At 42.3% G+C, this 27,071-nt stretch overlaps 1 protein-coding gene across 5 annotated transcripts in view; it reads right to left on the reverse strand.

Annotated features, from left to right (window-relative positions):
* TAFA5 (TAFA chemokine like family member 5) overlaps positions 1-27,071 on the reverse strand; it is a 712,037-nt gene that overhangs the window by 127,823 nt on the left and 557,143 nt on the right. The window contains exons 4-5 of one of the 5 annotated variants that reach the window (XM_074942405.1): positions 4,579-4,671; positions 608-3,266 (exon numbers count right to left, since the gene is read on the reverse strand). The exons of 2 other annotated variants lie outside the window; for them this stretch is intronic. In XM_074942405.1, the coding sequence (XP_074798506.1) occupies positions 4,663-4,671 (9 nt within the window). In that variant the 3' untranslated portion in view covers positions 608-3,266; positions 4,579-4,662. Of the gene's footprint in view, positions 1-607; positions 3,267-4,578; positions 4,672-27,071 lie in introns of those variants that run through there. 2 more of the 5 variants (XM_074942401.1, XM_074942403.1) reach the window with 2 other exon arrangements.

Below are 27,071 nucleotides of genomic sequence, written 5' to 3' on the forward strand. Positions count from 1 at the left end.
TTCAGTAAACAAGCAGCGGACCAAAGAACATTGTGTGCATAAAACCTGTACAGTAATAAAAAGAAAAAGTTTTGTTCACAATAAAAGCTTTTTTGAAAATTATATGAAAGGTTTTCTATATTTTTCTGTATTTCTGATTTTGTTAGACTGTGGGGTGACCTTTTTCTCTAACTCTACCCTTTTCATATTTTATCGTCCTTTCCATGTGTTTTGGAAAGTTACCCATTTGAAAACTGAGAAAAGGAGGATATTTAACAGCATTCAAATCCGACATGCCTCTCCTATGCTTTGAATTTCTTTGTGGAAGAGGCACATAAAATACCCACATAAACAAATCAAAATTCTTTGTGAAATCAAGTTCCGTAAGGTTTGAAGCCCACAATACTGTAAAAGTGTAATGTCACTGAAAGATAAAGGTTTCAGTATAGCACTGAGGACACTAATTTACATTTACAAAACCAGTCAGTATATTTTGTTCATTTGAAAATGTACATTCTGAAAAGTTCTCTTTTGAAGTGGCTTGAGACTGCTGTCACACAAACTAGGCCCATTTCTAGCTAGAATGTACACATGTCTCTGACCAGTAATCTAAACTTTTCTTGCTTTGTTACTTCTCCTGAGCAGACCTTAAAAACCAGGACATCTTTCTCTTTTTGCTGAGCATTCAAAGTAATGAAAAAGAGATATTAGAATAAATTTTCAAAAGTGACCAGTGATTTTGGGTGTCCAATCTGAGGACATGTTAAAGGGGCCTAATTTCCAGAGAATGGGTACTCGGTGCTTGTCTCAGACTGGGCACCCAAAAATGTCAGTGCCCAAAACTGTTAGGAATTTTGCAAATGTAGGGTATTATTTCAATTTCCAGTACTGAACATTTTCACCTATTTCATTGTGAGAATCTACTTCTCTGTTCCCCTATCCGCAAGCACCCTCTACTGAAATTCTCTGTGTGACATCACGATCAGGGAACAAAAGTCTCACTTATAAAAGGATTTTCTTTATTTCCATAATTTAGCTGAACCAACACAAAACTGAATACTGTAAAGCAACAAAAATGTAACATCTTTAGTTTTTCTGTGTTTACTAAATAAGGCTACTACACTCCCTTAAAAATAAACTGAAACAAAACAGAAAATTGGTGGAGTGAGGGATCTGGCTCTTGAGTTCTAGTAGTACAGTAAATGTATTTACCATCGTTTATTGCATGACATTTCAAACCAGACATTGGTCATTTATAGTGCAGTCAGTCCATAACACTTTTCAAGTGGCCGGCCTGGAATTGCTACTTTGATACTGGTCAAAAAACTTAAGATTAAATAAGAAATTCTTATATATTTATTTTACTCAAAAGACACAGTCACCTATAATTCATGGTTTCTGCAACCTGTGTATTAAATAAGCCTGAATAGTGGAACAGGCCTTACAAAAAAAATAACTTTTTGTTTTTGTATTTTTTATCTATGGCTGCTTGAACAGTCTCTATATATTTTTCTTTAGTAGCATAGAACTAGCATAGTACTAAAAGTTAATTGGAGTATTAGGTAGTATACTAATATAGTGGAAACTTGGAGAATCGTTAAAACTGGAATACATTTGCCAGGAAGAAGTTAAGCTCATTTGTTGATTTCATCATATCAGTATGTACCAAACATATATAGAAAGGTACAGTAATAGGGAGTGAGGGATCTTTTTATCTTCATTTCCCTTCTTTTCTATGCTGTCTTTGCATTAACTTTTCACTACCTGATAATGCCGAAAAAGTGGGCTTTCTAACGATGAGGTAAAACATTGAATCTGGGTCAAGGAACAGGCTGCAAATTGACTTTTATACTGTATTATCTAGAGAAGGGTGGGGAGAAGGAGAGAGAGAGAGAGAGAGAGAGAGAGAGAGAGAGAAATGACTTGGTATGGAAAGCCATGATTAAAATATTTTACACTCTATTTTTACCAGTACATAAAGACCAAAAAAATGCCTTCCAACAGTGCAATGGCTGAATGCATTTATGTAATATAAACAACATTATTCTTTGCTTTTTCTACAGAATCCTCTCTGGTCATGCTTTACATCCAGAATGCCCTAATGGAAGAAAGCAAATGACACCTGTCACTTCAGAGACAACTGAAGTAATAAAACACAACTTAACTCTGAACTATTTGTCATGACCGTCAGAGTTACCACGTTAATTGTTAAATAGGATTTTCTACAAATATACAACATATAAAAACTGTTAAATATATAACTTTAGGCTTTTCAAAATACATTTAATGATCTCTTTCAAACAAGTGTTACTTTTTTTTTTCTTTAATTTGCTTTCTGGTGCTAAATGGTGTATCAGATGAGACATAGGCCACGGATGACCAAACATGCTCTTTGCAAATAAATGTATTATCCAATTTTAACTATCAAAAATGGAACTGTAGAAGAGGCATGTTTAACTGGTTAAAACTGAAAATGATTTTAGTACGAGAAAGTCAATCTAAGTACAGAGGAATAAAGGTGCCATGTAGACAGTTTGTAGCTGTTTCATCAAAGTTTTTCAAACATACGCCATTTTCTCTCCATGCTCCATTTCGTTGTTTATAATGTGGTTTTTCAAGAGTAATTTTCTAGTTTAGTTTTTACTGCAGTGTTCCATAAAGACTTCTGCTGTACAGGAACATCTCAGCTTTGTGAGAGTTGAAATCATGTCTTTGTGGAGACCACCCTACAATTTAACCCAAATAGCTCTGTTAAGAGTAAGATTGTGTCCACTTTAAAATAGATTTTGCTCTTTGGTCTATTGTATATACTGAAAGTATAAGAAAATAAAAGCAATTCAGACAGTCCAGGGCACAAGAAGAGATTCTCTTTTGCACCTCAGTGTCCTCCCATAGACAAAACAGTCTTCTCTAAGGCTGATTGGGATGAATACTCTTCAGTGCAGTAGACTCTTCAGATCAAAACATGTAGGTAACATCGAGTCCAGCAGTGGTGTATAACGCAGATGAAACATTAACCATGAACTTTTTGTATTGCTAATGCCCAAGCGTATCTCTTATATCTATATTCCTTAGTCCAATGCTCCTTAGTATGGTAGAACAGACTTTTAGCTCATAATGTAGAGGAATTATGCTGTCTTTTATGAGATATAGAGAAACAGACAGTTGAATTGATGACATATAATGGATGATGATCCACAGCAGTGAAACTTGACTAAGGTAAGTAGCTCACACAGAACCTAGACCACTCATACGAGGATTCTTTGCTGCTGCATTTGTCAGGAGACCTGTAAATCAATAAGAACAAATGAGTCAACATCTTACTCTCCACTTTTGGTTATCTTTGCTGTCCATTATTTCAAAATATACTGTACAGAGATTCCAAGGAAGAAGTTAATGATTTGGAAAATATTTATTTGTTACCTCAAACATTTTCTCTGGGAAACAACACTGATATAATCTATATACGTTATTTGTTGTATGAAATTTTAACCATGACGTCTAGTTAAAAATTAAAGTTCTATGACAATGTTATGAATTAATAGTTTACAACAGCTTAACTGTTACTGTCTACTACGCCCCCTGCCCATCCATTTTTACAGACTTTACATAACTTTACAGAATTCTCTTTCTTTTGTATTAAGTTACATATAAAATGATCCAATAAATGCTTTATTATGAAGTTTATGATTCTTTCTATCCTGTACAAATGGGATTTGATAAAAACTGAAATCCAAAAGTATTTATATTTAATAAAAAATGCAAGTATGTTTCTACTAGGGGCTTTTCTGCTTCTAATTTCTCATAGCATTGTTCAGCACACTAATTTATTCAATACTGCCCTCTAGTGATGCCATTACAAGTACAAATTAATACAAAAGTATATTTATGATCAATGTAGTTAGAAACTTGTTTTAATTATAGAGATTTAAAAACAAAAAAAATGAAATTGCAAAAATCATTGCCTCAGGAACCTCAGGAAAGAAAAATGGAATAGAAAACCTTATAAAATGAAAGGAAAGAAAAGAGATAGTAGTTTGAAAGAGAAAAAACAGAACAAAAAAGTGCCCACTAAAGATAAAATGAGAACAATGAAAGACAGAATAAACATAAAGATAAAGAAATGGAGTGTTTATATGACAAGAAGCCTGTTGGACAAACTCACCAAAAATACCAGTTTATAAATTGTTTCTAAAGTACACAGGCATTGTTCAGAGAAAAATGTTTTGAGGTGTATTGAGGAAACATGATTACTACAAAATGCTGTTTGAATGTTCAAACGCTGCCTTCTTTGTTTTCGGACATTTCTCAGTAGTTAAAATTCTCATTGTTGATAGAAATACCAAGCATAACTCCAGAAAATACTAAAAGTGTATGCGAAAGAGCAAAATAAATAAGAAAATCCAATTTCCTTGGTTCAAGTCGTGTATGAAATTTAGATTTATTTTTTAACCTACCCCTTGGAGAGGTAAATGAAAGAAATACCTGCCTCCAAATCAGTTTAGCAACAGCTTGAAACATTTCTCTCTCTCTCTCTGTATATATTTGCCCTATAAGGCATAAAGTGTATTTCACAGATTTCTGCTTTTATCCTCTCACCTTTTCCAGGAAAAAACACCCCAGAAATCTTGAAAACAGCCTTTTCTTTTCGGACTAGTGATCAGATCTCCAAACCACATGGCCTCAGACAGGCTGAAGGCAAAAAACCTGGATGATTATTGAGGTATATTCTCTTGTTTTATATATACATTCAGCAAGAAGAAATTATGTTAAAGTTCTGCTTCAGTTAAATGTTTTGTTTCCCATTTACATTCCTTCCTTCTGGTCTTCCCATATTCTCCCATTGCAAAGGTTTAGCATCAGTACAAAATTCTGAAGTCTAGGAATAATTTTTATGCAGGATAGCACATGAAGCTGGAGTTCTCTGACTTATTAGGGTGAAAGTAAGCTACTATTCTGTGAAGGATTAGGCTGACCTAGCTCATGATTTCTGAATCATGCTGGAATAGCCCAAAATTAAAAGCAACAGCATAAACTGCACTGTGGGTCCCAGTATGGAGATACATTCAGATCCAACCACACTCATTTGCAGAAATCTATTGCTTTGTCATTTCACGGATCTAAAAGTCTCCTGCCTTGCTATCCCTGCCTCCACTTTGAACATTCAGATTTTCTGTGTGAATATGGTATCAATGCTTTAAGAGATAAAATGAGAGGAGTGGGAAGGATTCTACATTGTAAAACGCTAGGGAACAGTGGAGACAGTAAATTAAAAGGATGGAGAGAGCATGAGGAGGAGAAGAGAGATTGCAAACTTGCTTCTCATCTCCGTGCTATCCTCCCTTCTCTTCATTCTTCATGATCTACAAATAATCACCACACCCCATACAAATTAATAAAGAGAAAAAAGTAGGCCCCAGAATGACTGGAATAAACGGAATTCTTATACCATATACCCTGGTAGCTGAACCCTGCAACCAGACCCCTGGTGTTGGAAAATGAATTTAAAGGAAAAAAGAGACACTTTAAAGCTATTCAGAATACCCACCCTGACTAATCTTCAATTCCTCATACAGCTACTAATTAGTTTGACACAGATTGCAATACAAGTTATAAAATAAGTAAATAAGAATGTAAAAGCTTTTAGCATTAGAGAATGCTTTTGGTTTTCTAATCTGAAACCTTGCAGCTGAGGTAATAAAATCCTGGGCTCCAATTCCCTGGCTCAAGCTTCAACCCTGGATCTGTTTATGTGTTCACAGGTCCAAGTTAGGAATACAGGATGAAATCCTGACCCTGGTGAAGTCAGTGGGAATTTTGCAGTGACTTCAATGGAACAAGAATTCACCCCAAGTTTTCACAAAGTAGGTTTTAAGTCCTTCTAAAAAGAACTGTTCTGTTTTGCTTGATACACTTCAGCCAGTGCATGCTGGCAAGGAGAATCCTACATTTCTGTTGTTTGCTTTCCCTAATATAGTTTTTCTGTGTTGCTGCAGAGATCACATTTTCTGAATGGCATACTGGAAATATTTGCACCCACTGCTTAGGGTATTGATAAAATGATTATAATCTGCATTAGCAGCATACTTCCCAACCAACTCTTGATAAACCATCACCCAGCAGCCCACTAGACAGAAGGATCCCACTCCCAACCAATATGTAGAATATAAAGTGAAAGGAATATGGGAAGGTTTTCTCCCCCTCCTCTGCCAAGTCTTCCTCCTGTCTTCCTCCTCCCTTACATCTCAGCCTCCTGCAGAGTTTCCAAGCTCCCTCCCCAGTTGAGGCAGAGCTACCGCAGTACTTACACTCCTCACAAGGGCTGAGCCTGAGTTCCTGTGCTTTGTAAATACTTCTCCGCCAGAGCACTCACCATCCTTGATTTAAATTGTAAAATGCAAGTAGTTGAATGGATTTGTCAAGAGTTGTCTCACCTCTTCCCCACCACCAGGGAATCCCTAAATTTTACACCTTTTCCTATGCTACACAAAAGACAATCTTATCCCATTGTTAGCACTGTGACTTACAAAATCAGTGCAAAATTATGAAACTCTCAATGCAATGTAAGCTACAGTAGTTACTTCCACATAACTGTCCAGTTCCTGCAATATTACTTCTCACGTGTCCTCTACTATGAGTCTTTACTCCACCCTACCTTACATTTGGGTTTTAGCCGATTAACTGATACTAGCAGGTTGCCCCAACAGATACCCCTCCACAGATTATTGAAGCAGTGTTCTTCCCAATGGGTTTTTTATTGTCTTACATAACTATGTATTTATGTGCGTGTGCATGTATGTAAACTCCAGAACACATAAAGGGACCACATTTTGTTTCTGCAGTCAACTGAGGGGGCAATTATCTAATAATATTTAGATACCTACAGCCTGATCCCAAATCCACTGACGTTAATGGGAGTTTTTCCACTGAAATTAAAGTAAGTTTTTAGATAGATTTAATGGGCTTTGGATCAGGCACCATCTGCACTTGCAAGTAACTGACACTACAGTGGGCACAAAATTAGAGGCTATTTAAAAAAAATGGCCCAGCACATCTGTCTCTATACTACTTATAGTAAGAGGATCATAATTTGGGGAATCTTGCACTTGTCAGTCAGATACATTGAACTGACAAATGTCTATCATTTTTTAATCAAATCTAACCACCACAGTAGTGTATTTAAGCTCTGTGTGTTTACATGTAGCTAGATCCAAATCACCCTGGTAGCAGACTTGACAATATCCCATAAGCAAACCTTATGCAATTAAGATAAGTTTAGTGAGTTAAGTTAAACTTTACTGAATTAACATTAATATCTTTGAGGTACATAGCATTAAAAACACATGTGTGTATGTGTTGTTGTGGCACTGTATGTACCTTCTCTAGTGAGGAGGAGGGATGCTAACAAACTTCCTCCGTTATCAACCCTCTGAAGTCACCCCCCTCTGGGAGAAATGCAGAGTTCAAACTGGATTCTTCAGAGACCATCAGACAAAGAAAATACTTTTGGATAAAAGACGGGGGTTAACCTGCCCCAGGGGCTTCTTCCTGTTCCAGCAAACAGACAGGACCCCTGATCCACAGAGGGCCCCAATTGTTAGGGGAGTATTGGAAGAAATTGACCAGCTGGGGCCTCATAAGACTGTGTGCTTGTTCTGAGCTGAAGCTCTGATGAACTTGCAACCATGATGATGTCCCTAGGGTGGGTATTAAAAGAGTGCATTTGCCAGAGCCCATGTAAGTATTGGGATGAACTCTGGTAAGCTTATTAGCATGTGTCCAAGTGCTTTTATTGTTATTAATATGTTTTCTCTGTGATGCTTGTAAGCTTGCTTAGAAAGAGTTGTGTAGTAATTTATATCTGTAGCAATTACATTACACTGTTATCCGTCTCTGAAGAGAAAGCAAGCAGGTGTCCTAGGGCAACCTGTCTGTGCTGGGAATGATGCAGCGAAGGAAAGGCAACTGTCCAGCCTGGAAATACCCCAGTCAAGAGAGAAAGAGACATGTCTCCACCCAAAAGAGGCAACATTTGGGGAGCTGTAAGCTGAGAGTGGGTGCCCTTTTGTGCCACTCAGGGGAAATACAGCTTGTAGTTGCCATGAACTGTGACAACCCTCATCTACAGTATGTCCCATGACATGTCAGAGAGAAAGTAGTGAATAACTTAGCAGCCTTTTTCCTGAATGTCTATTAAAACATTATTTACAATATAAGAAAAACCAAACCAAATCTTTCACATAGCGACAGAAGTGTTATTATAGTTCTTAGATGGTTTAACCATTTTTGTTTATTAAAGCAATTCTAACATATGAACTTGATTCTTCTGACATACTTCCATGGGGAGGAGGGAAGAGTGGGGGGAAATGCATGACTAAATAAAGTATAAAACTAAGAAAAGTTAATGGTTCATTCTTGATAGCAAAGACAGATATTAAAGGAAAATGAGTTATCAACAGAGGTTGGAAATGTGTGGTGCATTCCTTACCTAAAGTAACAAGATGACAAAGTATCTATCTCCCACAATAGTAACTAGGCTCTGAACTAATGACAACATATCTGGGACTCTGATTACAAACCAGCAAACGAGGTTCGCAAGAGATCTACGAGCCAGGGCTGAGTTTTCGAGCATGTGTGGACTGAGCTTTTATTTCACTTGGAATCCATAAACATGCCAAAAATTCCACCCAAATCTTGGCAAAGGTTTGGCAATTTCACATGGGTTGCACTCTCAGTTTTCAGAAAGAAAGTGAAAGTCAGGGAACGTGAACCAAAGCTGTAGTTTTCTACTGTGACAGCCAAGAGCCTAATTTACATGAGACCAACAGATGGCTAGCGGAAGTAAGGACTGATCCACCTCCCCTGTTGTCTTTGCATTCCACAATGCCACATCTAAACTGTCTACTATTTGTCCAACACTACTTTTTGGACCTTCTCCACAGTCCAAACAGTTATAAGTGGCCATTGAGGGGTTTGTGTTAGGTAACAGCTAAAAGGCTTGTCCTGCCCACATGTTTTACACTTTCAATTGCCTTTTAAAACAGTCTTGCTCCATCTACCTATTTTAGGATTTTATACAGCGCTCATCACCGTAGTATCTAAGCACTGGCTCCTTTTGTTTCTTGCCTGGACTACAGTCTGAAAAAAAAACCCTAATAAAAAGATAATTTACAAAGATGAATACAGGTATCTGGCCAGTATCTGCCTCAGAAAATGTATTCATAACGGAAACAGTCCCAGTGCTTTGCAGCAATTGACTGCAAGACAGATAAATAGCATGTCTTTGCCCTCTGCTGCTGCAGCTGTCTGTTCTAGGACTCTGAATAACCATGCATGAATAATACCACAACAGAGATGGAAACCATTAAAACTCCCAAGAAAAACCTGACACTGCTCTGTAAGGCACCTCACTCTTCACAGGAATAAAAATGTAAATTTCTTGTGATGATCTTAGCAGCAATACCAGCCTGTTGCATTTACCTGAACTGCCACAGTCCCTGTGTGACAATTTATTCAGTATTGCTCCTTCCCTCCACTTTCTCCCATGCTATTCATTTATGCAAATTGATTTTTCAACGTTCACAAAAGGACAAGTTAATCTAACTTTAAAGTGACTATAGCTATTAGAACAAATAAAACCAACAACAACAAAAAGCAACCCAGCATGAAGTGGTTTATTTGGAAAAGATGTATATTTATTATATGTCACTGAACTAGCCACCAGGCAGGCCATTTTAAAAAGTTCAACAGCTTTTCGCTCCCACTGTATTCAAAGTGTAATAGGGTAGGTCATACCTATTGAATGTGTTTGTGGATGAATGTTTATAAAGATCAGCCTCACACATTATGTAGTCCATACCCAGCCATGCTTTCCATACATATATATTGCTTTTCAATAAGTTAGAAATCTGGAGATATCTATATCTGTTAGTATTCTTCCAAGACGACTTTTCTTTAGCATGGATTGTTTGCTTATTCTACATCCCCCATTCAAATCAGCGACAGAAAGGAAAAATGATTTGCCTGTGGGAATAGGAAACTAATGTGTTAATAACAATTGGCTGTGGCTCCTATCGCTCTTAGGACATATATTTCCCCCCACAACCATTGTCCTCATATCAATAATTTTACCAGAATTCAAATAATAGATGTGCCCAATATTTTTCCTAAACATCACTCCTGCTTCCCCTGTCATATTTTTTTCTTCCTTTTGTATAAAAGTTATGGTTATATTTCTCTTCACCTTTTGGGGATTTGTTCTTATGAAAACTTTAAATGTTTTGGGAGTCAGAGTCTGATGCCTTTACTCAGGCTGTATTGGACCTTACTCTTTGAAATCAGTGGGACTACTCACAGAATAAGGTGAACAAGGGCACTAGAACCAACTCCGCAGCATGTGTAAGGTTATTAGAACCTGCCCCATAGTTGATTGGTGGCGTAGCTGACACAACCAAGTGCTAGTGCAGGAACCCTAGATTTAGAACACACTTTGATATTCCTGACTTAGCCATGTCATGGTGATGCTATATCATATTTCCTATAGATAAAAGGGGAAAGAGGCAGGTGATATTTCACACTACATGACTCCATAGGATAGCCAGATAATGAAGCAGCATTAATAGATGGTGTTATTAAGACTACTGAATGTGAATATCTATTCACTGAATGTTCTTCATGGGTGTGGATGTGAAAAGCTGTAATAATATTTCAGGAGAAGAAGTGAGGTCTAATTGGGGAAAAAACAGGGGAAGGATTTGTGGGGCTGTACATGAGGTACAGGGCTGGCTCAGTACAGAGTCATGAGGGTTCTGATAAAAAAGATTCCCAAACAGCTTCCCTCTAACATACTCTTTGGCCCTCCTGGTCAATGACAAAAAAACCCTGCCTCAGAAAAAACAACTTAAACAGACATTATCAACATGAGAAGTTCTTTTAAACTGACTAATTTAAAATAATGACTCTAGCTTCTAAGACAGTGGTTCTTAACCTGGGGGGGCATGTACCCCCTGCGGGTGTGAGATGCCCTTTCTGGGGGTGTGAGACATGCCAGATTTTTTTAGAAGGTAAATCATCGAAAACACAAATTAAGCACAGACACGTAAGTACAACTACTTTGTTTCATCAAACCTATGTATTTATTAACATTATACATTTTTTAATGATTACTGTAATATACAAACAAAAATATATCTAGGTTTAAAGAACTGACCTACTTCAATGATTTTTGAAAAGGGGTGCGTGAACATATTTTGAGAACTAAAGGGGTGCAGGCTGCAGTAAAGGTTAAGAACCACTGTTCTAAGACAACACCCTTTAAGCAGTGCAACCTGAATTTATTTTTAAAATCCCTAAAGGGCATTTTAATAAGAGGTTTCCTGCTTCTCTGCTGATGTGTAAAAGTGTCTTTTACTAAGCTATAGGGAACATTCAGCAGGCACCCAAAGAATTCCACTCATCTGAAAGATTAGAATAAATTTCCCTATTTTAAGGATAGAGAACTGGTACATTCTTCAATTTCAGTGGAACTTTCTAAGTAGTGCTGTCAAATGCAGAGAGTAGACTGGGGGGAAAATTAGGAATATTCTCCTACTTTCTTCCTTCAGTTACAGTAATCTTATTTTCACTTGTAACTATATTGGGTATAGAATTTTCAGGCACTATGTGATTTGCAAGTTGATCATGTCCCTTTAAATGGAAAAATTATCTACAATAGTAGAATAATATTTCACTGATTTTGTACATAAAGAGCCTCTTGTTTAATCACATAATGATACTCAGCAGTGGAGAGAAACCCAAACTGGAAACTTGAATCTGAACCCTTTTCAACTCAAAGGAGGTAGTGTTTGAATTAAAACCCACCATCCAGCTCTCACTGTGTGGTCTGCTTAGATTGGAAGTTCTTTAGGTCAGCGATCTATTCTATCCTGTAAAGCACTAGTTCACTCTGGAGTGCTAAATAGCTAATAACATTAATGTTACCTAAAATGTGGCTGAAATCTCATGAGAATTTCTCATAAGATGTAGCTGAACTTGAATCATAGCCCCGATTAAACATCAAATCCAAACCCTATACCTTTGCCTGAACACAATCTGGATTAAAAAACAGGAGGACTTGTGGCATTTTAGAGACTAACAAATTTATTAGAGCATGAGCTTTCATGGGCTATAGCCCACTTCATCGGATGTATAGAATGGAACATATAATAAGAAGATTTTATATATATCTATATATACATACAGAGAAGGTGGAAGTTGCCATACAAACTGTAAGAAGCTAATTAATTAAGATGAGCTATTATCAGTAGGAGAAAAAAAACTTTTGTAGTGATAATCAAGATGGCCCATTTAGACAGTTGACAAGAAGGTCTGAGGATACTTAACATGCAAAAATAGATTCAATACGTATAATGACCCAGCCACTCCCAGTATCTATTTAAACCCAAGTTAATGGTATCTAGTTTGCATATTAATTCAAGCTCAGCAGTTTCTCGTTGGCATCTGTTTTGGAAGCTTTTCTGTTGCAAAATTGCCACCCTTAAGTCTTTTACTGAGTGGCCAGAGAGGCTGAAGTGTTCTCCTACAGGTTTTGAATGTTATGATTCCTGATGTCAGATTTGTGTCCATTTATTCTTTTGCGTAGACACTGTCCGGTTTGGCCAATGTACATGGCACAGGGGCATTGCTGGCACATGATGGCATATATGTCTAGTTGGCAGCCGGTATCAAGTGGAGTGCCCCAAGGGTCGGTCCTGGGGCCAGTTTTGTTCAATATCTTCATAAATGATCTGGAGGATGGTGTGGATTGCACCCTCAGCAAGTTTTCAGATGACACTAAACTGGGAGGAGAGGTAGATATGCTGGAGGGTAGGGACAGGATACAGAGGGACCTAGACAAATTGGAGGATTGGGCCAAAAGAAATCTGATGAGGTTCAACAAGGACAAGTGCAGAGTCCTGCACTTAGGACGGAAGAATCCAATGCACTGCTACAGACAAGGGACCGAATGGCTCGGCAGCAGTTCTGCAGAAAAGGACCTAGGGGTTACAGTGGACGAGAAGCTGGATATGAGTCAACAGTGTGCCCTTGTTGCCAAGAAGGCCAATGGCATTTTGGGCTGTATAAGTAGGGGCATTGCCAGCAGATAGAGGGACGTGATTGTTCCCCTCTATTTGACACTGGCGAGACCTCATCTGGAGTACTGTGTCCAGTTTTGGGCCCCACACTACAAGAAGGATGTGGAAAAATTGGAAAGAGTCCAGCGGAGGGCAACAAAAATGATTAGGGGACTGGAACACATGACTTACGAGGAGAGGCTGAGGGAACTGGGATTGTTTAGTCTGCGGAAGAGAAGAATGAGGGGGGATTTGATAGCTGCTTTCAACTACCTGAAAGGGGGTTCCAAAGAGGATGGATCTAGACTGTTCTCAGTGGTAGCTGATGACAGAACAAGGAGTAATGGTCTCAAGTTGCAGTGGGGGGAGATTTAGGTTGGATATTAGGAAAAACTTTTTCACTAGGAGGGTGGTGAAACACTGGAATGCGTTACCTAGGGAGGTGGTGGAATCTCCTTCCTTAGAAGTTTTTAAGGTCAGGCTTGACAAAGCCCTGGCTGGGATGATTTAATTGGGGATCGGTCCTGCTTTGAGCAGGGGGTTGGACTAGATGACCTCCTGAGGTCCCTTCCAACCCTGATATTCTATGATTCTATATCACATTGGTAGATGTGCAGGTGAACGAGCCCCTGATGGTGTGGCTAATGTGATTATGTCCTATGAAGGTGTCACTTGAATAAATATGTGGACAGAGTTGGCACTGGGCTTTGTTGCAAGGATAGGTTCCTGGGTTAGTGTTTTTGTTGTGTGGTGTGGGGTTGCTGGAGAGTATTTGCTTCAGGTTGGGGGTCTGTCTCCCAAGATCTGTGAGAGTGAGGGATCATTTTTCAGGGTAGGTTGTAGATCTTTGATGATGCGCTGGAGAGGTTTTAGTTGGGGGCTGAAGGTGACAGCTAGTGGTGTTCTGTTATTTTCTTTGTTGGGCCTGTCCTGTAGTAGGTGACTTCTGGGTACTCTTCTGGCTCTGTGAATCTGTTTTTTCACTTCAGCAGGTGAGTATTGTAGTTTTTGCAATACAAATACTGCTTCCTTGGTGGTTCTGCCTGAAACAGTCACAATGTAATTCCCTATAATATTTGCTCCATAGAGTGGCTAACCAAGTGGAAGTTGTTTTGAGTGGGAAAATGGTCTTGTGATTAAGACACAGAAATGGAACTGAGAGACCTTTGTTTTGGACCCCTGGCTTTGCCACTGATTTCCTGCAAGTCACTGATCAAGTCACTTAATCTCTCTGTGCCTCTGATTCTCCATATGTAAAACAGAGACACTACTACTTACCTACCTAATAGGGATGTTGCATTGTAAAGCATGTTGAGCTCCTTGCCAGGAAAATCGGCACAAGTTCTTGTATTATTGTAAACTATATTCTCACCCACAGCTCTACTTTGTAAGGAATTTATCAAGCTATCCTAAAAAGCAAAGGGCTTTTTAGCAGGTACCTGATAAAACACATTCTGCATTTTACTGGTTTGCTTAAAAAAAGCACCTTGGTAATGAGTGTCTTTCATTAGAAAATCAGGCTGAAAAGACACAGACATCTCAGAAAGGACCTAAAGGTTTAGAGTCCAAATCAGCCTCTTGGGGTCAAAACAACTCTGTTTTAGAAAGGCTCTGATGACCTGTGGGATACAAATTATTTTTGTCTTATCTGAAGCCTAGAGAAGATCACTAAGATTAGGAGCATCAACAGATGGAAGGGTGAAATTTAGGTACCAAAGCGGGTAAATTGGCACTTATCAATGTGCCACATTGAGACATCAGCATCAAATAGCTGGGATAAATAAAAATCACTTGTAATCTAAAATGGAGCAGCAATGGGAAATGGTGTAGCTACGTTTCTCCTAGAGGCCACTCTAATGATCTGGGTAAGAATCAAATACATTAAAAGTAACCTCTCCCTAAAGGCCTAGAGTAAGTAACTGGATTGTATCTATTTCCTCTTGGTCTTCACAACTGTATTAGGCATGAAGCTTTATGGAAAGTGAAAATAAGGAAGATATGTCACTGGTATGTGATTTGAAGTATGAAAAACGACCACTTCTCTGCTTTTCTTACTGCTCAGATACAAGCAATTCTGATATTAATGTGACTGAAAACATAAGAGTAGCCAGAAGCTTTCCCCGGGTAGTAAAAAAATTATCAGTGATTATAATTATTGTGATTACTTTTTTTTTGAGGAGGCAAGATCAAGTTAACAATGTGTCTAAGAGTTACTTTTAGTATAGTTTATTATCTATCTATCTATACACAGACATCTAAATATCCAGATCTATATATTGTAAGGACTGTTGCTTATCTCTGACAAGATCTACCTCAGATTTAACCTGTAACTATATCACATCTTCTCCCCCAAAAAAAAACATCTTGGAGGAATAGTGTGTTAACAGTGAAGTATTTATTAAAGATAACAGTCTTTTATGGAGATAAAGTAAAGCTTCCATTGCTGCAACACTGCATCATTATCAAAGAAAGCATTGCATGGAGGGTGAGATGAGATTTAATTGTAAGGTTTAAAAACAATCTCAGGTATTATAAAGTAAACTGAGCTGCTCAAGAAAACACATACACAGATCTGGCATCAACTGAACTCAACAGACAGTCTTAAACAGCTACTTTTCCTTCTCTAATTAGAGGAGAATTGTGCAGGGGCATTCACAGACTGACATCTGATTGACAAGCAGCTGGTCTGGAGCAAGGTTGGGCTCACACTTGCAGTAAAAAAAAAATGGGAAAAGCAATGTCCTGAGATTGATTGTGAAAACAGTTAAACTTTAATGAATAATACATCAGAAAAACAGTAGTGTTCTATTAGGTGGGATATTTAGGCGATTTCACACATTAAAAGAGAGAATTCAGCCTCATAATACGTGAGCTTTAGATAGGATGCTTTCCTGCCAGGGAAGAAATTGAATGATCAGTGCTTGCCAGTGAGATATTATGTCTGCTTTATGTATTCCATGTGGCAATTCCTTTAAGAAAAAAAAGTCTTGTTTGGCCTCATTCCAAAGATACAGTGTGGTACAGTAGGTGACTTGAAATCAGCAATCTACTAGCATGCCAGATATAGGAAAGAATCACTGGCATTCATAATTCAATGTGCAGAATTTTTGCCTATGCTTTGAGGATGGAGTCTGAGAGGTTATGGGGACAGGGGAAGAAGAATGCATATATATTAGATAAAGAGGAATGCAAAATATTTCTTCTATTAATTAATTTTTATAGCTCTGATTGAAGGCAAGAGAAAGAGCATGCTCTGCACTGACATGAAGTGGGAATATACAGCCACCCAAAGCATACACAGAAAAGCCAGATAGTGGCCTTGAATGAAGTTCATGAAGATGTGAACAGATACAAATGTGCACATGAGAGGAAACACTCTCTTACCATTCTAGAAGATTGCTTGCTGCTGATCATAATCCTCACACTTAATGCAGAGACTGGCAGGAAAGTCTGCTAAAGCAGCAGTGTCCTTTGTTTGATGGGCCAGTCTCCAGCGCAGATTTCCAGAACAGCTCAGTGTCAGCACAAATTAGTTCAGCAGCTAACCCTTGGTTCCATTTAGGGCTGCTATCCATTTTTCTGGATAGCAGCCCAATCACAAAACTCTCCAGTCTAACAAAGGGATCTTCCAGTTAACATTTTAATAATGTTTAGATCCTGGTTCCAGAGGCTTTGGAACTTTGGGCAAGTACACCAGTTGTGTGCACATTGAGACCCCATCCCCTCAATAATGGAATTATTTGAATACAGTGACATCTAATCCCATGCTTTTTTGAAAAAAAGTTCACCTCCCCTAATTTGCATTGGAATAATAACTGTCATCTACAAAGAATCATCATATTATATGGGATAGTGAGGGACATAGCAAAGAAACCAATATTAGGATATTAATAGAAATATTAGGTTTCTCTAAACTAAAGAATACGTAAACACAGAGGGCCAAATTCTGCCCTGAGACATGTATGTTCAGCTCCTGTTCAATACAATGGCATACACATCTGTATCTACAGGGAGTATTTGGCCCTTATGCATTCTTTGTGTTATATTCCTATAATCACATAGATGATTCCTCTTTTGCAATATCTATATATAGTCATGTCATAGAGTTCTGACTTGGGTCTGAATGAAAAGAATGGAAGGGGATGGGGACAAGACATGCAGGGCTGAGCATAGGAGGAGAAATTATACATTCATCCCCAAAATTAGCCAGTGAAAACATTTTTAGTCTCCCAACAGCAAAGCAGACACATGGAAGGATTACAGTCCATGGAAACTTCTGTTTAACATTTTAATTACATTTAAACCTAAACACAAATTTGGGACGCATACAGTACAGTAGTTCAAAAACCAACCAGTGTGTCGCTGTCTATCAGAGGCAGAGCCCTGTGTATTGTGCAGCATATTGGATCTAAATTCTTTGGCAAGATCCCCAATACCCCCTGGTTTCTGTGGAATTTTGGCAAGGAGTTCTGTGGTGATCAGATTTCTGCAGCAGAATGGAAACAAATAGAAAAACAGTAAAAAATAAATAAATAAAACAAACTGGCAAACTGCAAGGAAATGTTAACTCTATAATTCATAACAAATTTTACACGAACACTACACATATGAGGGAGAAGACTGTAAGAAAGCAAACACAGTACAACTTTGGAGGGCAGGGGGGAAGAGAAGTGACCTCCATCCCCCTACACACAGAACTATTTGGTGTTTGAAGAGTCACATCTCTTTTGTTTAGTTCCATCTGTATCATAGTTGAAATGGGATGAGAGTCTTGCCTTCCCCCTCTCAAGGTAATTCTCTCTCTGCAAAGTGTGGGAATCCACACTCCCTCCCTCTCCCCAGCATATCTTCCAAGGGACTCCTCTGGCTCCTCATAGAACAGTTTCTTTGATAACCTTTCTCAGGCTTTTTTTTCCTCAGGCTTTTTTTCGGAGGAGAAGTCCAAGTAGGTGCACCTCTTCTCAGTGGGACACAGCAAGTCCCATGCTACCATCAGTTGCATACTAATTCCCACTGTCACTCCATATGCATCATTGTGAAAAGCATCATCCTCTGGCTGAACATTATCTCAGGAATAAGCCACAGGGAGAAAGGAATGAGAAACAGTTTTTGTGACTGGTGCCCTCCTGTTCTTCTGACCAATACAGCACACTACCACGGTTCAGCCAGGTGTGACTACCTAACAGAACAGGTAACAGTTTCTGTGGGTCCCTCATCAAGGAGGAAATTCCACTGCTATTTCTGTGACAATAAAATCCCAGGAGTCAATAAGCCCTGATCACAAGTAGGCATCACACAACAAACAGTTTCATTACATTTGTGTTATAGTAGGTACTGCCAGTTTGATTTTTAGAAACAACTGGTTTTCATATTAAGAAACTGAAAAAACCAGTAAAAAGTAGAGAATAAAGTAAAAATTACTGAGGTATTCAAAAATATATTGGTGTTAAATCAGAGTACTATACGCTGCACTTTACTTGTCCTAATGGTAGGTATGGAACTGACCTTATGACACAGCTTATGACACAGCTACACAGATGAAATGTAATGAACCTCAGAAGCAAATGAGCTTCAGGTGAAGACAGGAACCAGGATATTGTAGTGACAATCTCATTAGTCAAATCTGGTGTGGTACACTCTCTGCTATTTATCACAGTGCTATTTCTGAGTTCCTAATCAAATGCAAACACTCAACCCCAAGAACCCATTTAACATGAAACTTGTTCTCTTCTTTAGAATTTAAAATTTTCTTTTTAATGGGAGCTTTAGTACTGAACCCCTCCGCCACTGTTCTTATCAAATTAAAGGAAAAATACAAGGGATTTGAAAGACTTTAGTGGCAATTTCAAATATATTGATTCCTTGGACTTCTTGGGACTATAAGAAAAATTGTAGGAGGATCTTAAAGTAGAAGGGAGAGATAGCTAGCACTGTGTCTTAGCAATTACAAGAGAATGCAGCCAAATAAAGAGATAGGTCCTGAAGATTTTATAATAGCCCAGATGACATGATTGGTGAAAACTCAACATCTCACCATTACAATCACCCTTCAGTGCTACATTTTTGCCTTGTGAGAAAACACATGCTCAGATGCCTGGGGCCTCAGATCTGTATTTGATTCTCATTCCCAGGCTCTCAGTCCAAAAAACTGGCACAGGCTGGGATTACTGTGGATGATATCAGGGCTCATGGGGAGGGAGTGTCTGGTGTTGCTTACCACTGACGCGTCTAGCTGATTAGTGTGAAAGGTACAGAAAGGAGCCTCATTCAAGTAGAGGAGAGATGTGAAAAAAGGGAGAAATGATGCAAGAGTCTTGAGAGTGGAAGACAACTTGGGTGCGATTTCAGGATTCTTACAAGCACCACTCTGTGTACAGTAAATGATTCGAGAGGCTAGATTGTACCTTAAGGCACAGCCCTACTGTGAAGCTGAGGGAAAGACTGCTGCAGACTGAGTAGAAGCTCCTCAAGGCATTTGCGCTTGAGGTCCATGTTAAACTTACTTATTTACAGCATCCAGCATGAATTCTCCCCTCCTCATGCGGGGCCCGCTCTGCTCACCTTGTGGAGATGATAGGGCTGATGTTGGTGCTGCCCTCAAGCAGTCATTACACATACTGCTTATTCTGGCTTCTACATAGGTAGTTTGGAAGGCTCCTTGTACCTTCTCTCCTACCTTGTGCAACTGCCAGGGCCAGACACGATCTGACCCAAAGTGTTTTTCATATTATTACAGTATGTCCACTTATCTAACTACTATGCAAGTATAACAATATTACATAGCTCTTATATAGTGCTTTTCATCAGAATAGCTCAAGAAGCTTTACAAAGGGAGTTAAGCATCATTAGTGCCATTTTATGGCTGGTGAAACTGAGCCATAGGGAGACAATATATAACACCCTACAAAGTGACTGCATTCTTCATCCATCGTTCATACACAAATGCCAAAAAGCAGAACAGTCACATCAGTGGTTAATGCCAAATATTTCCAAAATGATATCTCCATTTTAAGGTGAGCTTTTGCCAAAATAATATTAAACTGTCCCTCTCCTAAATGGCAACGTGAGGTAGATATTCCACCAATAAAACCCACTCTGATCCTGGGAACCTTTGTTCAAAAACTGGCACTTTGATAAGCCAGAACTCTGACACCTGGAACTTCCTGGGCTTCCTCCAGATGGGAAACAATAATCCCAATATTTTGCCAGAGGTCATCTTTCTCTAGGATGGGCCAGGTGTCTATGGCCAAAAACACAGACTGCAGCCAAGCAGTTTGCTATCCAAATTCAGAAAGACAGTATCCTGAAAATGATCGTAACATTCCTAGCGATGGCAATGTCATATTCACATATGGGATATACTGTTGTCTAGCAGGCCAAAAGCAGCACAAACAACATTTAAATGTGAAAAAATTAAGATGGCTCCTTTATGGATCATAAGTAAACATAATCCAGAAGCTGAAGCTTGAGATTGATATTCATGTCAACAAGAAGATAAATATATTTTGATTTAAAGCCTGATATGTGGTTTGATCTGAAATCAGTGCCAAGATGCATCATAAGCTGTCAATTGCCATTTGCTGTGATAATTTGAGACATTTGTGTATTTAAATATAAGTATATTCCTATGCCACTCTGTAATTCTGAAAATTCTCCTGAAACCACTGAAGCTGGCTTATTTCCCAGACATCTCCTTGTTAGCAAATCCTCATCCGGAATTTTTATATATATATATATATAGTGGCAGAGCTCCAACCTTGTCTCATGCTTCCAGGCAGTTTATGCGAGCCTCAGAGGCTCACTGCAACCCTCCACATAGCCCTTTTCTCTCTAGAGCCAGGGTTACAGTCTACTGAACCCTTTTCATCATAAGCCAGCAAGAAGGTTGGTGAGAGAACCCCCACAGTCTCTGTTTTTCCTGTGGGGTTATTCTAGAACAGTTCAGCCTCCTGTCCTGACAGGGGCCTGTCTTCCCCTCCCAGGAGGTGTTTCTGTAGTGGCAAGTTGGGAGGAACCCGGGCCCGCCATCTACTCTGGGTTCCGGCCCAGGGACTCCAATGGCAGCAGCTGTTGGCAGCCGACCTTTCACCGCCAGAGTTGCTACATTTCCCTGGGCTACTTCCCCATAGCTCTCCCGCTTCTCTCTCTTATTGCCTTCTTCACCCTTACCTTAGGGCTATCTTTCCAGTGGCTTAAGGGTGTCTTCATTACCCCGCCCTTCAGCCACACTTCCTCTCCTCTGGCTCCCTGGCTCTCTTTGGCCTGACTGGAGTGAGCCCTTTTATAGTATCAGGGGGGCCTTAATTAGAGTCAGGTGTTCACGTTAGCTTAACAGCCTCAACTGACGCTTTGCAGGTTGATTGGAGTCAGGTGTTCTCATTAGCCTAACAGCTTCAACTGACTCTTTGCAGGCTAACTGGAGTCATGTGTTCACCCTAGCCTGGAGCAGCTCCTGCTCTGGTCAGTCAGGGAACAGAAAACTGCTTATCCAGTGGCCAGTATACCTGCCTTCTACTACTCTGCTGTACCTCAGCATGGACTACATGGATCCTGGTCCAGGATCTCTTGGAGCTTGGGTGTAGGGATGGTCTGTCGTTCGTCCTCCTGTCCCTGGACCAGGAGAAGGCGTTCGACAGGGTGGATCACGGGTATCTCCTGGGCACTCTGCGAGCGTTTGGCTTGGGTCCCCAGTTTGTGGGTTTTCTCCAGGTGCTGTACGCCTCCGCAGAGTGTCTGGTCAGGCTCAACTGGACCCTGACCGAACCGGTCAGCTTCAGGCGAGGAGTATGGCAGGGGTGCCCCCTCTCGGGCCAACTGTACGCTCTGGCGATCGAGCCCTTCCTCTCTCTCCTCCGCAGGAGGTTGACAGGGTTGGCGCTACGGGAGCCGGAGCTGCGGCTGGTCCTGTCAGCATACGCTGACGATGTACTCCTCGTGGTCCAGGACCCGGGTGACTTGGCACGGGTGGAGGCTTGCCAGGCTGTGTACTCAGCAGCCTCCTCCGCCCAGGTCAACTGGGTCAAGAGCTCTGGCTTGGTGGTAGGGGACTGGCGGCAGGCGAGCTCCCTCCCACCCGCGCTTCAAGCCATCCGGTGGAGTGCGGGTCCGCTGCTCTATCTCGGCGTTTACCTTTCTGCCACGCATCCATCTCCGCCAGAGAACTGGCAAGGTTTAGAGGGCAGGGTGGTAGAGTGGCTCCGGAGATGGACAGGACTGCTCCGGTGTCTGTCCTTTCGAGGGCGGGCACTGGTGCTCAATCAGCTAGTCCTGTCCATGCTCTGGTACCGGCTCAACACCCTGGTCCCGGCCCCAGATTTCCTGGCCAACCTCTGGAAATTGATTCTGGAGTTCTTCTGGTCAGGACTGCACTGGGTCTCTGCAGGGGTTCTCCATCTGCCCCTGGAGGAGGGAGGGCAGGGCCTGAAGTGTCTCCGCACTCAGGTCCATGTCTTTCGCCTCCAGGCCCTGCAGAGGCTCCTTTATGGTGCAGGTAGTCCGGCGTGGAGCATATTGGCGCACGCCTTCCTGCGCTGCCTCCGAGGGCTCTGATATGACCGGCAGCTCCTTTATCTCCATCCGAGGGGTCTTCCGCGAGACCTCTCCGGGCTGCCGGTCTTCTACCAGGACCTCCTCCGGACCTGGAAACTCTTTGCAGCGACCAGGTCCGTGGCGGCCTCCGTGGGGGAAGATCTCCTCGCGGAGCCCCTGCTACACAACCCCTACCTCCGTGTGCAAGCGGCGGAGTCCCCCTTGGTGCGCCAGAGGTTGGTCCTGGCAGAAGTCACCAAAGTCGGAGACCTCCTGGACTACGACCGGGGAGACTGGCTGGATCCCCTGATGCTCACTCAGCGCATGGGGTTCTCCAGACCTAGTACCGCCCTGCGCGTACTCCAGGAGGTGAGGGCCGCTTTGCCGCCCGCTGTTCGGGTTTACCTCGACCGGGTCCTGCGAGAGGGCGTGCCCCGCCCACCCTCCACCCCAGGCCCTCCGGACCTTTTCATCGGGCCCCTGCCCCGTGGACCCGACCGACCCCCCGCCCCTTCACCGTGAGCCGGCTGCACGAGCTGCAGCCGATCCGGTTCCAGACCGCGCCAAAACAACATCTCTACATGCTCGTGCTCCACACCCTTCATGTCGTCACCCTCGCGTCCCGCCCTGACACAAAGTGGCAGGATCTCCTGCCACCTCTAGAGGGTGAGGAGCCCCGGTGGGCCAGCCTCTATTCCACCTTAGTCCCGAGGCCCGCCGGGGATATCAGTTGGCGGCTCCTTCACGGGGCCGTGAGCACGGGCGTGTACTTGGCGCGGTTTACCCCAATCCCGGACACCTGCCCCTTTTGCGGCGTGAGGGAAACCCTGGCGCACGTCTACCTGGAGTGCGCCAGATTGCAGCGCCTATTCCGGCTCCTCGACAATATTTTGTTAAAGTTTTGGCTGCACTTTTCTCCTCACCTTCTTATTTACGCACTCCCTGTCCATGGCCCCACTAAGTCGCGGGACCTCCTGGTCAACCTCCTCTTGGCCCTGGCTAAAGTGGCCATCTATAAAACCAGGGTGAGGAGGTTGGCCGATGGAGTCTCCTGCAACTGCGGGGCCTATTTCCGATCCTCCGTCCGTTCACGCCTTTGGGCAGAGTTCCTCTGGGCGGTGTCCACCGACTCCCTTGACGCCTTTGAGGAGCGGTGGGCGCTGTCCGGGGTCCTCTGCTCGGTGTCCCCGTCCGGTTCCCTTCTTTTGACCCTTTGACTGCACTCCTGTCCCTGTTCTTAATTAGTTGTCCCCCGTAATTACTTGGCTTCCAGGTCCTGTGGATCTCCCCCTTAGGCTGGGGGGGATCCTTTAGCAGTGGGCGAGCTTGCCCGCCCACTTCCTGGATCCCAATAGGACTACTCTGCTGTACCTCAGCATGGACTACATGGATCCTGGTCCAGGATCTCTTGGAGCTTGGGTGTAGGGATGATCTGTCGTTCGCCCTCCTGTCCCTGGATCAGGAGAAGGCATTCGACAAGGTGGACCACCGGTATCTCCTGGGCACTCTGCGAGCCTTAGGCTTCCGACCCCAGTTTGTGGACTTTCTCAAGGTGCTGTACGCCTCCGCAGAGTGTCTGGTCAGGCTCAACAGGACCTTGACTGAGCCAGTCAGCTTCGGGTAGGGAGTACGGCAGGGGTGCCCCCTCTTGGGCCAGCTGTACGCTCTGGCGATTGAGCCCTTCCTCTGTCCCCTCCGTCGGAGGTTGACGGGGTTATCATAGAATCATAGAATATCAGGGTTGGAAGGGACCTCAGGAGGTCATCTAGTCCAACCCCCTGCTCAAAGCAGGACCAATCCCCAATTAAATCATCCCAGCCAGGGCTTTGTCAAGCCTGACCTTAAAAACTTCTAAGGAAGGAGATTCTACCACCTCCCTAGGTAACGCATTCCAGTGTTTCACCACCCTCCTAGTGAAAAAGTTTTTCCTAATATCCAACCTAAACCTCCCCCACTGCAACTTGAGACCATTACTCCTTGTCCTGTCATCTTCTACCACTGAGAATAGTCTAGAACCATCCTCTTTGGAACCACCTCTCAGGTAGTTGAAAGCAGCTATCAAATCACCCCTCATTCTTCTCTTCTGCAGACTAAACAATCCCAGTTCCCTCAGCCTCTCCTCATAAGTCATGTGTTCCAGACCCCTAATCATTTTTGTTGCCCTCCGCTGGACTCTCTCCAATTTATTCACATCCTTCTTGTAGTGTGGGGCCCAAAACTGGACACAGTACTCCAGATGAGGCCTCACCAATGTCGAATAGAGGGGAACGATCACGTCTCTCGATCTGCTCGCTATGCCCCTACTTATACATCCCAAAATGCCATTGGCCTTCTTGGCAACAAGGCACACTGCTGACTCATATCCAGCTTCTCGTCCACTGTCACCCCTAGGTCCTTTTCCGCAGAACTGCTGCCTAGCCATTCGGTCCCTAGTCTGTAGCTGTGCATTGGGTTCTTCCGTCCTAAGTGCAGGACCCTGCACTTATCCTTATTGAACCTCATCAGGTTTCTTTTGGCCCAATCCTCCAATTTGTCTAGGTCCCTCTGTATCCTATCTCTGCCCTCCAACGTATCTACCACTCCTCCCAGTTTAGTATCATCCGCAAATTTGCTGAGAGTGCAATCCACACCATCCTCCAGATCATTTATGAAGATATTGAACAAAACCGGCCCCAGGACCGACCCCTGGGGCACTCCACTTGACACCGGCTGCCAACCAGACATGGAGCCATTGATCACTACCCGTTGAGCCCGACAATCTAGCCAACTTTCTACCCACCTTATAGTACATTCATCCAGCCCATACTTCTTTAACTTGCTGACAAGAATACTGTGGGAGACCGTGTCAAAAGCTTTGCTAAAGTCAAGAAACAATACATCCACTGCTTTCCCTTCATCCACAGAATCAGTAATCTCATCATAGAAGGCGATTAGATTAGTCAGGCATGACCTTCCCTTGGTGAATCCATGCTGACTGTTCCTGATCACTTTACTCTCGTGTAAGTGTTTCAGGATTGATTCCTTGAGGACCTGCTCCATGATTTTTCCGGGGAGTGAGGTGAGGCTGACTGGCCTGTAGTTCCCAGGATCCTCCTTCTTCCCTTTTTAAAAGATTGGCACTACATTAGCCTTTTTCCAGTCATCTGGGACTTCCCCCGTTCGCCACGAGTTTTCAAAGATAATGGCCAATGGCTCTGCAATTACATCCGCCAATTCCTTTAGCACCCTTGGATGCAACTCGTCCGGCCCCATGGACTTGTGCACGTCCAGCTTTTCTAAATAGTCCCTAACCACCTCTTTCTCCACAGAGGGCTGGCCATCTGCTCCCCATGTTGCGATGCCCAGCGCAGCAGTCTGGGAGCTGTCCCTGTTAGTGAAGACAGAGGCAAAAAAAGCATTGAGCACATTAGCTTTTTCCACATCCTCTGTCACTAGGTTGCCTCCCTCATTCAGTAAGGGGCCCACACTTTCCTTGGCTTTCTTCTTGTTGCCAACATATCTGAAGAAACCCTTCTTGTTACTCTTGACATCTCTTGCTAGCTGCAGCTCCAGGTGCGATTTGGCCCTCCTGATTTCATTCCTACATGCCCGAGCAATATTTTTATACTCTTCCCTGGTCATATGTCCAACCTTCCACTTCTTGTGAGCTTCTTTTTTATGTTTAAGATCTGCTAGGATTTCACCATTAAGCCAAGCTGGTCGCCTGCCATATTTACTATTCTTTCGACTCATCGGGATGGTTTGTCCCTGTAACCTCAACAGGGATTCCTTGAAATACAGCCAGCTCTCCTGGACTCCTTTCCCCTTCATGTTAGTCCCCCAGGGGATCCTACCCATCTGCTCCCTGAGGGAGTCGAAGTCTGCTTTCCTGAAGTCCAGGGTCCGTATCCTGCTGCTTACCTTTCTTCCCTGTGTCAGGATCCTGAACTCGACCATCTCATGGTCACTGCCTCCCAGATTCCCATCCACTTTTGCTTCCCCCACTAATTCTTCCCTGTTTGTGAGCAGCAGGTCAAGAAAAGCTCCTCCCCCTAGTTGGCTCATCTAGCACTTGCACCAGGAAATTGTCCCCTACACTTTCCAAAAACTTCCTGGATTGTCTATGCACCGCTGTATTGCTCTCCCAGCAAATATCAGGAAAATTAAAGTCACCCATGAGAACCAGGGCGTGCGATCTAGTAGCTTCTGCGAGTTGCCGGAAGAAAGCCTCATCCACCTCATCCCCCTGGTCCGGTGGTCTATAGCAGACTCCCACCACTACATCACTCTTATTACTCACACTTCTAAACTTAATCCAGAGACACTCAGATTTTTCTGCAGTTTCGTACCGGAGCTCTGAGCAGTCATACTGCTCCCTTACATACAGTGCTACTCCCCCACCTTTTCTGCCCTGCCTGTCCTTCCTGAACAGTTTATAACCATCCATGACAGTACTCCAGTCATGTGAGTTAT

Source organism: Natator depressus, chromosome 1 (assembly GCF_965152275.1).
Source record: "Natator depressus isolate rNatDep1 chromosome 1, rNatDep2.hap1, whole genome shotgun sequence".
Classification (NCBI taxonomy): domain Eukaryota; kingdom Metazoa; phylum Chordata; order Testudines; family Cheloniidae; genus Natator; species Natator depressus.